We start from the raw sequence: 16,195 nt of genomic DNA, 5'->3' as shown, positions 1-16,195 counted from the left end.
TCAGTCGATCACCAGCCAGGCATTAAAAAAATAGTCCTAAAAATGAGCGATCATAAATCTTCACTATGACGTCACTTTCGTCACTTGATTGACATTCACGGCACCCGAGGGTCTTCTGAGATGACGCTGGCTGCTGCCAGCTCATTAAAATTACCGACTGGAAGGCGAGAAACACTTTATTTCAACAGGCTCTGGCGCCGTACCTGTCGTCAAAACTCCAAAGACCGACTGCACAGTTGCACAATAAAAGCTCTGCTTCATCCTGCCTGCGCTACCAAAATAAGAGTCTCAGAAAGCTGGCGTGCACAAGCTAGCAAGCTACGGAGTTTGCCGACAATGTATTTCTTGTAAAGTGTATACAAAGGAGTACGGAAGCTGGACAAATAAGATGCCAAAAACCAACCACTTTCATGTGGTATTGGACAGAAAGGAGGACTTTTTTTCTTCTCCATTCGAAAATGCAGACGTTATCAGCACCACTGTCTGATTCCAATCAATGCAAGTCATCAGAATCAGGTAATACACCAACTTATATTCTTGTCTTCATGAAAGAAAGGAATCTATATGTTAAACATGCTTGTATTATCTTTAACCACCTTTAACTTGTTAACAATATTAACTATATGTGTTAAACATGCTTGTATTATCTTTAACCACCTTTAAGTTGTTAACAATATTCAATATATGTGTTAAACACGCTTGTTTTATCTTTAACCACCTTTAAGTTGTTAACAATATTAACTATTTGTGTTAAACATGCTTGTATTATTTTTAACCACCTTTAACGTGTTAACAATATTAACTACCGTATATGTGTTAAACATGCTTGCATTATCTTTAAACACCTTTAACTTGTTAACAATATTAACTATATGTATTAAACATACTTGTATTATCATTAAACACCTTTAATGTATTAACAATATTAACTATATGTGTTAAACATGCTTGCATTATCATTAAACACCTTTAACTTGTTAACAAAAACATATATTTCATAAATAAGTAAATATAAATGATATATATGAATGAGGTAGATCCCCACGACTTGATCAATTGAAAAGTAGCTCGCCTGCAGAAAAAGTGTGAGCACCCCTGGTATAGATCATGGGTGTCAAACTCTGGCCCACCCGCCGTGTAATTTCACTTGGCCCTTGAGGCGATATCAAATTAACACTAAAGCTGGCCCGCCCATCCTCCCGGGAGTCTTCCAAACGCCAGCCAGCCAGCCCAACAAGTGCTGGACCAGTCACATAACATGTGCGGCTTCTGCACGCACACACATTAGAATGCAATGCATACTTCATCAACATACAGGTTACATTGAGGGTAGCCGAATAAAAAACTTTAACACTGTTAGAAATATACGCCACACTGTGAATCCACACCAAACCAGAACCCTTTGCAGCACTAACTCTTCCGGGACGCTACAAGGTGTGTGTATGTGTGTGTGGGGGGGAGGTTTGGTGGTAGTGGGGGTGTATTTTGCAGCGTCCCGGAAGCGTTAGTGCTGCAAAGGATTCTGGGTATTTGTTCTGTTGTGTTTATGTTGTGTTACACTGCGGATGTTCTCCCGAAATGTGTTTGTCATTCTTGTTTGGTGTGGGTTCACAGTGTGGCGTATATTTCTAACAGTGTTAAAGTTTGTTATACTGCCACTCAGTGTGACCTGTATCGCTGTTGATGAAGTATGCATTGCATTCGCTCGTGTGTGCGTACAGAAGCCGCACATTTCTTGTGACTCGGTCTGAACGATGTTCGAATGGATGAAAAGCGGACGTGACGATAGCTCGTAGAGTACGTTAAAGGTTCATTTGTTCAACCTTGGCCCGCGGCTTTGTTCAGTTTGAAATTTTGGCCCACTCTGTATTTGAGTTTGACACCCCTGGTATAGATAGTCCGGTGCGGCGAATATATGGATTTTCTTTTCTTCTACAATTTAGTAAGTGCACCTTATATATAGTATATATAGTCTCTATAATCTATAATATACACTTTATAGTCCGGAATTTACAGTATAAAAGTGCAGAGTTACAGCGTTATGTAAAAGGCAGACAGAGTGCACACTCGCGCTTCTTGAGTCAAACACGGCTCATTAGCATTAAAGCTAGACTATTGTGGGACCTCTGAGAACTTTTGCTGAAAAACTGTATAATATAGGACCTTTAAATATGAAATCTTACCATGATGACGAAGAAGTAGAAGACAGACAGCCAGCCCAGCTTGCTCTCAATGAGGGACACCAAGTACTAAAAGATGACATTGTTTAGTTTGAGTTCACACCTTTATGTGTGGCTTTGAAAAGTGACAACATACTTGTCCACCGGCAGCTCCTATACTTCCTGTCCCGTCCACAATGCCCGTGACTGTAGCCAGAGCCTCTCGACTTCCCCGAACGGCGTCCTGTCTCCCCAGATCAGCAGATATGGCCGAGCTGATCATGTTGGACGGACCTCCGATGAAGAAGCCGGTGATGGCCAGCAGGGCGGCGTTGGCGGCCTTGTCATTTGGTGAATCTGCAGAGGTTAGCGTCTATGAAGGTGTACCGTTGGATGCAGTATCGTGTGTCATTCCAGTGGCTACTCACGGCTGTACCCCACAAGGGAGGCCATGGCTAGCGCCAGACTTAACGCCAATACTGGGGATCGCTTTCCCATGACGTCCGTTATCAGACCCTGAACGGTTCCCCCTGAAACAGAAACAGCATAAAGTCAAGCATACTTGGTCTCAAGGTTGGCAAGTATGAAGTCAAGTCTACTGACCTGAATATTAGATGGTATTTTTTCTTCAGGAAAAAAAAAGTCCTATATTTGGGGTCGAGAAATGTATACATGCAAACCGGCAGGTCACGCCAAACTAAATTTACAAGCGAGTTGGAGCTTTTCTTCCTGTCACTCACGCACATTTGGAGAGATGCAGCCATGACACAAGCAACAAAATGTTTGTTTTTGATTTTGTCAAATAAAAAAAAAATATATTTATAAAAAGTATCCAGCAGTACCTCAACTTACAAGCTGAACTGGTTGTGACAGAGCTCATAACTCAAAGTTGCCCATCGAAATTAGACATTTCTTTTTTGCCGATATCCCGATATTGTCCAACTCTTAATTACCGATACCGATATCAACCGATACCGATATATACAGTCGTGGAATTAACACATTATGCCTAATTTTGTTGTGATGCCCCGCTGGATGCATTAAACAATGTAACAAGGTTTTCCAAAATAAATCAACTCAAGTTATGGAAAAAAAATGCCAACATGGCACTGCCATATTTATTATTGAAGTCACAAAGTGCGTTATTTTGTTTAACATGCCTCAAAACTCACAGTGTGGCGCATATTTGTAACAGTGTTAAAGTTGTTTATGCGGCCACCCTCAGTGTGACCTGTATGGCTGTTGACCAAGTATGGGTTGCATTCACTTGTGTGTGTGAAAAGCCGTAGATATTATGTGACTGGGCCGGAATGCTATTGGCGCTCTGTACTTCTCCCTACGTCCGTGTACACAGCTGCATTTTAAAAAGTCATACATTGTACTTTTAGAAACCGTTACCGATAATTTCCGATATTACATTTTAAAGCATTTATCGGCCGATATTATCGGACATCTTTAATCGAAATGAATTCATATCAATTTACTTGGTGTTTGACCCTGCCCAAAACAGCACAACTTTACCATATAACATGATTTTTATAAAGAAAAACAAACTTTTAGATAAACAATGTTGTATTAAAACAATACGACAGAATGGATTACAAACAACTACTGTCATGATTTTTCATGACTGTTTTGGTTTTATGTTGTATTCTTCCAGTTTAGGGTTTGTCTTTATTTTCAGGGCTCCTTCCTCTTTTCGACTTCTTGTGGGAGCACTGATTCCTCACACCTGTCCCCTATCACAATGAGGAGGGTACATTAGCCAGCGCCGAATTCCAGGCGGTCCTGGATCATTGTTTGTTTGTGCTTCACAGCGAATATGTTAGCAGAACCAAGGACAGAGCTAGTAATTTCTAAGGGGTTCCATTCTGCCCAAAGCAGGGAAATATTTCCTTAAAGGCCTACTGAAAGCCACTACTACCGACCACGCAGTCTGATAGTTTATATATCAATGATGAAATCTTAACATTGCAACACATGCCAATACGGCCGGGTTAGCTTACTAGAGTGCAATTTTAAATTTTGCGAGAAATATCCTGCTGACGTCAGCGTGTGACGTCACGGATTGTAGAGGACATTTTGGGACAGCATGGTGGCCAGCTATTAAGTCGTCTGTTTTCATCGCAAAATTCCACAGTATTCTGGACATCTGTGTTGGGGAATCTTTTGCAATTTGTTCAATGAACAATGGAGACAGCAAAGAAGAAAGCTGTTGGTGGGAAGCGGTGTATTGCGGCAGGTGTTGTGCCGGATAACGCACCCCCTGATTGTTGTCCCGGATAACATAGCCGGTGTTTCATTGTTTACATTCCCGAAAGATGACAGTCAAGCTTTACCATTGGCCTGTGGAGAACTGGGACAACAGAGACTCTTACCAGGAGGACTTTGAGCTGGATACGCAGACGCGGTACCGTGAGTACGCATGCAGCTGCGGCTTCCAAACATTTGATCGCTTGCCCGTACGTGCGTGCCGCTATGTGCATGCCACGTACGTAACTTTGGGGACTTTGGGGAAATATATGTGCTGTATGAACTTTGGGGAGCTGAACGGTACTTTGGGCTGTGGGATTGAGTGTGTTGTGCGGGTGTTTGAGTTGTATTGGCGGGTTATATGGACGGGAGGGGGGAGGTGTTTGTTATGCGGGATTAATTTGTGGCATATTAAATATAAGCCTGGTTGTGTTGTGGCTAATAGAGTATATATATGTCTTGTGTTTATTTACTGTTTTAGTCATTCCCAGCTGAATATCAGGTCCCACCCGCCTCTCACAGCATCTTCCCTATCTGAATCGCTCCCACTGCCCTCTAGTCCTTCACTCTCACTTTCCTCATTCACGAATCTTTCATCCTCGCTCAAATTAATGGGGAAATCATCGCTTTCTCGGTCCGAATCGCTCTCGCTGCTGGTGGCCATGATTGTAAACAATGTGCAGATGTGAGGAGCTCCACAACCTGTGACGTCACGGGCATGTCGTCTGCTACTTCCAGTACAGGCAAGGCTTTTTTATCAGCGACCAAAAGTTGCGAACTTTATCGTCGATGTTCTCTACTAAATCCTTTCAGCAAAAATATGGCAATATCGCGAAATGATCAAGTATGACACATAGAATGGACCTGCTATCCCCGTTTGAATAAGAAAATCGCATTTCAGTAGGCCTTTAACACTTGCAATTTAAAGTATAACAATTAGTCGAGAGACAGATTGTAGAGGGGGGCGGGGCCTGCCGCGGAACGGGGTGTGCCAGGACCGGCCTCGAAGACAGCGACAGGTGCGTAGATGGCCGAGGTGGGCCTTGTTATCTAATCACCTGTCGCCTTTATTAGCAGCAGCCGGGATGAGACACGTGGCGGGAGCTGGAGGGAGAGCGAGAGAGACGCAGACGCAGAGAAAACATTTGCTGGAAAGCAAAACACGTGCACGTTTTCATGGGGAAAAAAAAAAAAAAGAGTGTTGTGATTCTGATCCGGGCTCTCCTGGCAGTGTGTGGAGGTCTGCAGAACCCACTGTAGGGCAACCTCCACACAGATTTGATCTTGAAAGGTACCACTGCATTGCCTTATATTCAGGGTTGTCTTATATTCGGGTCAATGGAACTAACGTATACTTACCGATAATACCGCCAACGTCGTACCACATGGACAGGCGGTCAGCCTCGGCCTCCTTCCAGCCATAGTTGTTGCTCAGGTAGAACGGAAGCCAAAAGAAGAAGGAGTAGTTCACCAGCTTCAGACACGCGTACGCTAGCGAATACTGGCGAGCAAACACACACGGATTAACGCTCAGTGAGGAGGTCGCTACCTCGGGACGCGCTGGACGCTCACCGGAAGAACTCCGGGCAGACAGAAAGCCTGGAAGAAGCCCACAGCTTGTGACTCCTCACGAGGTTCATCCTGCTGTTGAACCGAGTGGTTGCGGTAGTATGTGCCATCCTCATTCTCCTCCTCTTCCTCCTCTTCTTCTCCATCGCTCATCAGAGGTCTGTGCGTGTCTGTCTCAACTGGACCAAGTCCAGTCTCACACGCCATACTCAGACCTGACATACACAAGTTTCATAGAATTTTTCAGATGTCCCATTTCAACACTTTAGAGATACCCTTCAAATATTTTTAATGCATACTCGAATGGACAGAGAGAGGAACTACATAGATAGAAATAACAATTTCAAACTGAAGACCAGACTTATGATAGTCTGAACACAGTTAGCTAACCAGCTTATTCAGCTATTGACATACTGAGCAGTGATGATAAATCCTACCTCTCACTTGTGTAGTAGAAGGTTGTGGCCATAAACTGAGAAGTTGGTCAACTTTGACATTTAATTAATTATACCCAGAGATGGCGAGAAAGACACAAAAAGATGCTCGTTTGCTCACCCTTTTTTTTTTTTTAAACATGCTTAAGGATTATGTGTAATGATGATTCATTATATTTTACTTTATATATTAAATATATATATATATATACATACTTATATGTATATACATACATACATCCATATATATATATAAACATATATATATATAGCACGGTGGAACAGGGGTTAGTGCATGTGCCTCACAATACGAAGGTCCTGAGCAGTCCTGGGTTCAATCCCGGGCTCGGAATCTTTCTGTGTGGAGTTTGCATGTTCTCCCCGTGACTGCGTGGGTTCTCTCCGGGTACTCCGGCTTCCTCCCTCCTCCAAAAACATGCACCTGGGGATAGGTTGATTGGCAACACTAAATTGGCCCGAGTGTGTGAATGTGAGTGTGAATGTTGTCTGTCTATCTGTTGGCCCTGTGATGAGGTGGCGACTTGTCCAGGGGCTACCCCGCCTTCCGCCCGATTGTAGCTGAGATAGGCTCCAGCGCCCCCCTCCACCCCGAAAGGAATAAGCTGTAGAAAATGGATGGATGGATGTATATATATACACATACATACACACATACGTATATATTTATATTTTTTCTATATTATATTGATATCCAATATCTTATTTTATAAATTATATAAATATAATTAGCAAAACGGTAAGATATAAACATCCTATCAAACTCCATCCCAGTGAGAGCAGACACTGAACAGTAAGTAATTGCTTTATTTTGTTCATAAAGTAGTTTGTTTTTCTTGTTAAGCACTTAGCAATACTGCTACTTTCTGGATCTGCTTATCCATTGTCTACCGCTTGTCCCTTTCGGGGTCGCGGGGGGTGCTGGAGCCTATCTCAGCTGCATTCAGGCAGAAGTCGGGGTACAACCTGGACAAGTCCCCACCTCACCGCAGGGCCAACACAGATAGACAGACAACATTCTCTTATTATTATAATCAAATGACAGCAGTCATTTCCATGAGGTTAATTTTTAATATAAGTGTTTAGGCCCACTTACAATGACAATAACAAAAAATATTGTTTTTCATGAAGTGTGTACCGGTACTTGTATTGTTTGTCTGGGTGGAGGTCCTGCTTTGGAAATAATTTGTAACATTCACATGTTGCACAATGAGATGTAAGCAGGGGATCATGTGTACATTCCTGCAACTTCCTGTTTGTAAAAAATATATTTTTATTTGTATTTATTTAATATACTAACAGCATTTCATGATTAATATTTATAAATTAAGATTCCTAATAAATGACACTAGAATAAGCACACATTTGATTGGTAAATCATAGTGTAACGACCTGGAATTACACTTTATGTGTGGTGTTGGAGTTGTCCGACTTTTTGTGTTGCTGTAAACGCATCACTGGCTAATAAGTGCCATATGTGCATGTGTTGGCGCAAGTGAGAAAGAGCGAGCGGCTGCTGTTGATATAACAAAGTTGGTTTTGCCTGTTACTAGGTAACATGTATAGTTGTTGCCTTGATATAAACCATGCCATTTTCCACCCCAATATGCCTTACCAACTTCTTTCGGAGAGGTGAGCAGGCCGAAGAAGACCACCACACCACCAGCAAACTGCACCACTGAGGTCACCAGGAAGGTGTACTATCACAGGAGCATATGCGGTTAGCATTTATCTGCAGCTATAAAAACACGCCGTATTGCGTGGCTCACCTCGTAGCCGTACTTGAGCATGCTGGATGCCAAGAAGGCGCCCAGGATGTTTCCCACCGAGGCACAGGCGCTCCAAAGGCCAAACACAAAGCCGCTCCTGGACAACATCACATCGTAAGAGTCGTCTAACATGTTCAACACTACTAAACAGCGCCTTTTATAAACAAATACATTTACATACACACACACACACACACACACACACACACACACACACACACACACACATATATATATATATATATATATATATATATATATATATATATATATATATATATATATATATATATATATATATATATATATATATATATATATATATATGTATATATACCTACATATATATATATATATATATATATATATATATATATATATATATATATATATATATATATATATATGTATATATACATACATATATGGATATACACATACACATATATTTTTCAGCTTGGTGTGGAGTGGGTTGCGGATTGGTTTGAATTTGACTGATTGTATCATTTTGAGCATGTCGTTCTCAAAATCCTTTAGTTCTTCAACTGTGGGTGGGTTCTTGGTAGATTTGAATCCGTAAGTTTTCTTTTGCGTTCCTTTTGTTTCATGGTGGAGGAAAAAATGTGCTTTCCACCGCATCCTTCTTAGGAAGTGTTTCCAAGCCAATCCGCAACCCACTCCTCACCAAGCTGAAAAATGACAAGGAGCGCATCAAGAAAGTAAACAACCTCATCATAGCTGCCGATAAAACCACAAACTTCTACAGAATGGACATACCAGAACATCACACCTTACTGGACAGAAGCATCACCAAATCATACAAAAAAGCGCAACCCAACACCTTACAGAACATCCACCTGGAAAATAAAAGGATCGCGGCTGAACTGGACATTGAGGACAGGGTGGACGCCACAGCCAACAAGGAAGCCTTCATCACATTGAAGGACCACAAACCCAACTTCGCAAATAACCCAACATGCCGACTAATAAACCCAACTAAATCTGAAATAGGAAAAATCTGCAAAATAATCCTGGACAGAGTCAACACAAAAATCAAGGACAAAACACCACTCAACCAATGGAGAAATACAGCAGCAGTAATCAAATGGTTCAACAACATCCAAGACAAACAACAGCACAACTTTATCTCCTTTGATATCGAAGAATTTTACCCTTCCATCACGCAAGACCTACTGACTCAAGCACTAGACTTCGCCTCAGACTACGACTCAATCACAGGCAACGAAAGAAACATCATCATCCACGCAAAAAACTCCATTCTCATCCACAACAGTACACCATGGCAAAAAAAGAACAATGCAACATTTGACGTCACTATGGGAAGTTTTGACGGAGCAGAAACGTGTGAACTCGTTGGGAGTTTCCTCCTCTCCCAGCTCGCTAGCCTCAATCTGAACCTTGGTATTTACCGTGATGACGGACTGGCAGTGTGTCGCGCCTCGCCAAGGAGCAGCGAGAATACCAAGAAGCGCATATGCCAAATTTTCAAAGAGAACGGCCTACGGATCACGATTGAAGCCAACAAGCAAACCGTCAACTTCCTTGACGTCACTTTCAACCTGAGAAATAACAGCTACCAACCATTCACGAAACCCAACACAACACTCCAATACGTGCACCATGACAGCAACCACCCACCCACCACCACGAAAAGAAAACCTACCGGAATTAATAAAAGGCTATCGATGCTGTCATCTAGCAAAGCTGAATTTGACCAAGCAACCCCCCCGTACCAAAAAGCCCTTGATGAAAGCGGATACAATTTCACCCTCACCTATGAACCCACGCCAGGAAACCAGCCAAAAAAGAACAGAAAACGAAACGACATCATCTGGTACAACCCCCCATACAGCAAAAACGTCTCAACTAACATTGGACACAAATTCCTCAATCTGATTCACAAACACTTTCCCAAAGGCAACAGCCTAAGAAAAGTATTCAACAAGAACAACATTAAATTGAGCTACAGCTGCATGAACAATATACGACAAATCATCTCAAACCACAACAAAACAATTGCAAATGAGCCGTCGGCCCCCGGACAGAGCGACTCCAAAACCAACAAAGGCTGTAACTGTTGAAAGAAACCTGATTGCCCTCTCAACGGGGGGTGCTTACAAACATCAGTTGTCTACCAATCTAAGGTAATACGCAAGGACATTAACACATCCGACACATATGTAGGATTAACCGAGGGAGAATTCAAAACCAGATGGAACAATCACAAGGCTTCTTTCAGGAACCAAAACCTGCGGAATACCACAGAACTCAGCAAACACATTTGGGACCTCAAAGACAATAATGTTGAATATTCAATAACATGGCAAATTCTTGCATCCAGCACACCTTACAATAGTGGTAATAAAAGATGCAACCTATGCTTGAAAGAGAAACTGTTTATTATTTACCGTCCAGACCTGTCATCCCTCAACAAGCGCAGCGAAATTGTAACAGCATGCCGCCACAGACGGAAACACCTCCTAGGTAACACATGAGCCAATCACCACGCCCCTACGCCAGCCTGTACCCACCCACTCTGTGCCCTATATAAACCATGGTATGTGAATGCTCCCATTAAAATCTCCTGATGATTGAGGGTACCCCCCCTCATGAAACAGGCCTGTAGAGATGAAATAGTCTTGTGATTTTTTTCTCACACATACATATATTGCGCTCTACTACGGTATCGAGCACTATTTTTTGGATAACCTTATTAAGACATATATATATATATATATATATATATATATATATATATATATGCACACATATATTAGGGATGTCCGATAATATCATCCTGCCGTTATTATCGGCCGATAAATGCGTTAAAATGTAATATCGGAAATTATCGATATCGGTTTTTTTATTATCGGTATCGTGTTTTTTTTTAATTAAATCAACATAAAAAACACAAGATACACTTACAATTAGTGCACCAACCCAAAAAACCTCCCTCCCCCATTTGCACTCATTCACACAAAAGGGTTGTTTCTTTCTGTTATTAATATTCTGGTTCCTACATTACATATCAATATATATCAATACAGTCTGCAAGGGATACAGTCCGTAAGCACACATGATTGTGCGTGCTGCTGCTCCACTAATAGTACTAACCTTTAACAGTTAATTTTACTCATTTTCATTAATTACTAGTTTCTATGTAACTGTTTTTATATTGTTTTACTTTCTTTTTTATTTAAGAAAATGTTTTTAATTTATTTATCTCATTTTATTTATTTTTTTTAAAAAGTACCTTATGTTCACCATACCTGGTTGTCCAAATTAGGCATAATAATGTGTTAATTCCACGACTGCATATATCGGTATCGGTAATTAAAGAGTTGGACAATACCGAAATATCGGATATCGGCAAAAAGCCATTATCGGACATCCCTAATATATATATATATATATATACACGCACGCACGCGCACACACACACACACACACACACACACACACACACACACACACACACACACACACACACACACACACACACACACACACACACACACACACACACACACACACACATATATACATACACACCCTGTCTTGCCGAACCAGTTAGCCATGACAGCGACCACACAGGGCCAGACGGTGGACTGCAGCAGTCCATTGAGAACCCACAGGCTACAGTAGAGGTAGATGTTGTACAGGTGGAGCCACTCTGTCAGCGTCCCAAACGCAAAACCCTGCACAGAGAAGAGAAACAACATTCCATAGTCTACATATTGAACACAACAATACCTTATATAAAATTGTAAAAAAAAAAAAGCGGGTCATCTTCAGTTAAATGAAAGACCCCCTCTGCTGGTCATTTGATAAGGCCCGTTGGTTTTTAACTGTATTATAAGACTTAGTTTAGTTTAGTTTATATTCAAATTTAAAAACAGTTTCTCTTGTCTCACTGTAACTTAGACAGGTAATATAAAATATATCAGTCAAATAAATTTAGAAAACAACAAAGTGTTGTATAGTAAATACTTATTTCATAGTTATTTACTTTTAAAACCAGGCGAGTCCTCGGGCAGTTACAATTATCTTTTCTCCCCACACCTGTTTAGCAACGTTCCTCAGACTATGTTAGTCATAAATCATCATGGACATTGTTACGACCAAACAGTACGCAACAAATAATTGAGTCTCATACCAAAAAAAACGTATTTGATAAACTATGATTATTTTCAATGGAGGTTCCCAGGCCACACTTTCCCCTTCATGGTGAAATAAGTCAACCAGTGGTGTTCAAAGAGTTGCCAAATGACGAAAGAGTGTCTTTAAGCTGTCTTTTCCTAGCACTTGAGGAAGTGATACAGTTTGAGTTGCAACCAGGTTATGGAGGTTTTCTGCATACAATAATAATGCACACAGCCGGACCACCGAATAAGTACATGACGCAAGATGCACCTCTTTCACTTCTAATGTGTACCTCCACTCCCAAAATATAGTGTCAAAGTCGCTAAAGTGCATTACAGATCATTTCTGCCACATCTTATTCTCTGGTGAACCAGGCGTGTATGAGGTGTGTTGAGAAGCAGAGTTACACTACACCTACAGTTATGCTGCACTGCCAAGGTTCAATTATAATTTCTTTATGAGCAAAAGTGAACCAGAAGAGCCAAATCCGCATTTGTGACATGCCTAGTGCCACAAATGAGTAAATATATGGTCATTACTGGCTAACTTTTTTGTAAAGACAGCTTTTACGGCGCTGACTCAGTGCTCACACTCAAAGAATTGATGCAACTTGCCGAGGAAAAAGTGTTGTGTAGTATTCGGTACGGACGATAGTGAAAAATGCAGGTGTTGACGTATTTTTGGGTGTTGGTATTTAAATCGTAATTCTTTCCTCTGGCATTATTGGCAACAATTATGCACACCACGCTTCAAATATTGCGGTTTTACCACAATGCAGATTTTTTTTGGCATATTCAACAACATTTTTGCCCTAAATTAAGTTTTTTCAAGCATAAAAATGGCTAAATGACATAAAAATATCAATACTACGGAAGTATTGGCCACTAGGGGGTGAACCCACAAATATAAATAATTACAGACCAATTTCTAAATTACCGGTATGCATTTTAGCAAAATTGTTTGAGAAGATCATCAGTAACCAGCTAGAGGATTTTTTTAGAATCAAACAATATTTTATCTCCGTTTCAATCTGGTTTTAGAAAACAGCATAGCACTATTACAGCTGCTCTTAAGGTCCTCAATGATTTAATCGAGGCTGTCGATGGCAAGAAATATTGTGTCGCCCTATTTATTGATTTGTCAAAAGCATTTGACACAGTAGACCACAGTCTGTTAATTCAAGCCCTTCATCACGTTGGATTATCTAAAAATGCTGCTGCTTGATTCACAGACTATCTTTCCAGCAGAACACAACGTGTACAGGTGGCTGGGACCACCTCTTCATTACTGGACATTACCAACGGAGTTCCACAAGGCTCAGTGCTGGGGCCCATTTTATTTTCTATCTACTTAAATAATCTTTACAATAATTTGTCAAATGCAATGTACCATTTTTATGCAGACGACACCATTATTTATTGCTGTTCAACCTCCATCACTCAGGCTTTTGAGTTTTTACAAGCTGCTTTTGATGTCATCCAGGCTCGCTTATTTGATCTTAAATTGGTTTTAAATACAGATAAAAGCAAGGTAATGGTTTTCTCTCATTCAAGGGTGCTACTGGAAAATATCGTAACATCAAATGGAAACTCTATAGAGCAGGTCTTAAATTACAAGTACTTGGGTTTTACTCTTGATCAGGAGCTTTCATTTAAAGCCCATATTAACAACTTGGTCTCTAAGCTTAGGGTAAAGCTTGGTTTCTTTTTTAGAAATAAAAACTGCTTCTCTCTTAAAGTCAGAAAGAAATTGGTGACAGCAACTATCTTGCCTGTGATTGATTATATACTTACTTACTTAGTACTCTTGCACTTCAGGGCACGTAGAGCCGACCATAGCAACCAGGTCTCTCCATCTGGGTCTGTTGTGGGCAAGGTGTTGAGCTTGTGCCATAGTCACATTGCAGGCCTTAAGGTCCTGGGCTAATACATCCAGCCAGCGAGTCCTGGGAGCGCCTCTAGGGCGTCTCCAGCCAGCTCGCTGCGGGTTGAAGTCCAGGATTTTGCGCGTGGGGTGTTCCCCCGGCAGGCGGATGACATGGCCATACCAGCGCACTCGCCGCATTGCTGCGAGGCGAGAGGCTGGGAGCTGTTGGGTTAGCTCTCTTAGGGTCTTGTTGGTGACATGCTGGCTCCACGTGATGCCTTCTATCCTCCTGAGGGCTCTGGAATCAAAGCCATCTAGCCTGGCCGCCAGGATGTTATTCAGCGGCCATGTTTCCGAGCCGTACAGAAGGACAGAGATGACAGAGGAATTGTAGACCCTCAACTTGGTGTCCCGAGATATGTGCCGGTGTCGCCACACCGGTCTCCACAGGGGCTGCATGACGGAGGCTGCAAGGGCGCGACGGCGGTCCACCTCTCGTTTGAGGTCGCCGGTGTTGGTGACTGTCGAGCCGAGGTATCTGACGGTAGGGACAAAGTGGACAGGGGTATCCTCAAATAAGAAGGGTGGTGGGTCTGGTCCATCGCCGATATGCATGAGTTCGGTTTTGGACCAGCTGATTTTCAGGCCGAGGTGTTTGGTCTCCTCATCAAACACACCGAGGGCCTCCCTGAGCTGGTCAGCGGTCTCACTGAACAGGGTGGTGTCATCGGCGTATTCGAGGTCCTTCAGGGTGTAGTTTCCAAGTGACACCCCGGGGACTCGCACACAGACTCTGGACATCAGGTGGTCGATGACACAGTTAAATAGTTCTGGTGCGGCAACACAGCCTTGCCTGACCCCGCTGTTGATGGGGAACCACTCAGAGTCTTTACAGCTCACACGCACACAGCTTTCTGCACCCTGATACAACTGCTGAAAGAGTGTGGTGATTTTAGTTGGGACTCCGAGGGACTTCAGGATGTTCCAGAGGGACCCGTGGTCCACAGTGTCGAAGGCAGCCTTAAGGTCAATGAAGGCAATGTAGAGGTGCCGGTCCTTTCTGAACTCCCGGGCCTTTTCTATTAAGAGCCGGATGGCAGAGATGTGATCCGTGGTTGATTATATAGACGTGCTTTATTTTAGTGCTTCATCTAAATGCCTCCAGTCCTTGGACACTGTTTTTCATTCAGCACTAAGATTTGTTACTGGCTGTCGTAGTCTCTCCCACCATTGTCAACTTTATATGAAGTCAGACTTATCTTCATTGAGTGCACACAGATACACACATTGGCTGACTATCATTTATAAGGCTCTTTTAGATTTAATGCCTCCATACTTGTGTACTCTGTTACAAAGAAGAAGCAGCTCTTACGCATTACGTTCTAACAATTTGTATGTTTTAACTGTTCCTCATGTACGGACGGAATTTGGCAAAAGAGCTTTTGGCATTGCTGCTCCTATGGCATGGAATGCATTGCAGACGAAACTTAAAGTTAAAGTTAAAGTTAAAGTACCAATGATTGTCACACACACACTAGGTGTGGCGAAATTTAAACTTACAGAACTACTTCCATTTGGAGCCTTCCGTTCTGTCCTGAGGGACAGACAGCGAGAGACGTTTGCACAGTGCCTGTGTTTTTAAAAGGTGTAAATCTTTTTTGTTTTACAGTTCTCTTATGTATTTTAAAATGTATGTCTTAACGTATTATTTTTTTGAAACTGCTCTGTGACATGTGCTGTTGACCTCTTGGCCAGGTCACCCTTGTGAAAGAGATCTTGATCTCAATGGGTTCCTCATCTGGTTAAATAAAGGTTCTATAGATGAGATCAAACCATTTAGCGTGTGATGTTTAGTATCATGGCCATTGATTGGCTCAGCCTCAGGCAGCATAACTATATTGGATTTTGGACTTTACCGTTTATAATTAATATTTCCTCCTACGTGGACATTTTTTATATATTA

General features: G+C 41.8%; 1 protein-coding gene across 4 annotated transcripts in view; it reads right to left on the bottom strand.

Moving 5' to 3' along the window:
• The window catches only part of slc37a3 (solute carrier family 37 member 3), a 42,037-nt gene that overhangs the window by 1,191 nt on the left and 24,651 nt on the right, over positions 1-16,195 (bottom strand). For all 4 annotated transcript variants that reach the window (XM_061959822.2, XM_072913305.1, XM_061959821.2 and 1 more), the window contains exons 6-13: positions 11,776-11,921; positions 8,203-8,299; positions 8,049-8,133; positions 5,985-6,196; positions 5,772-5,913; positions 2,588-2,689; positions 2,317-2,516; positions 2,184-2,249 (exon numbers count right to left, since the gene is read on the bottom strand). In XM_061959822.2, coding sequence (XP_061815806.1) covers positions 2,184-2,249; positions 2,317-2,516; positions 2,588-2,689; positions 5,772-5,913; positions 5,985-6,196; positions 8,049-8,133; positions 8,203-8,299; positions 11,776-11,921 — 1,050 coding nt within the window. The remainder of the gene's footprint in view (positions 1-2,183; positions 2,250-2,316; positions 2,517-2,587; positions 2,690-5,771; positions 5,914-5,984; positions 6,197-8,048; positions 8,134-8,202; positions 8,300-11,775; positions 11,922-16,195) is intronic.

This window comes from Nerophis lumbriciformis, linkage group LG05 (genome assembly GCF_033978685.3).
Source record: "Nerophis lumbriciformis linkage group LG05, RoL_Nlum_v2.1, whole genome shotgun sequence".
NCBI classification, from domain to species: domain Eukaryota; kingdom Metazoa; phylum Chordata; class Actinopteri; order Syngnathiformes; family Syngnathidae; genus Nerophis; species Nerophis lumbriciformis.
The sequence above is the reverse complement of the archived record's forward strand: the minus strand, read 5'-3'. Positions and strand labels throughout refer to the sequence as shown.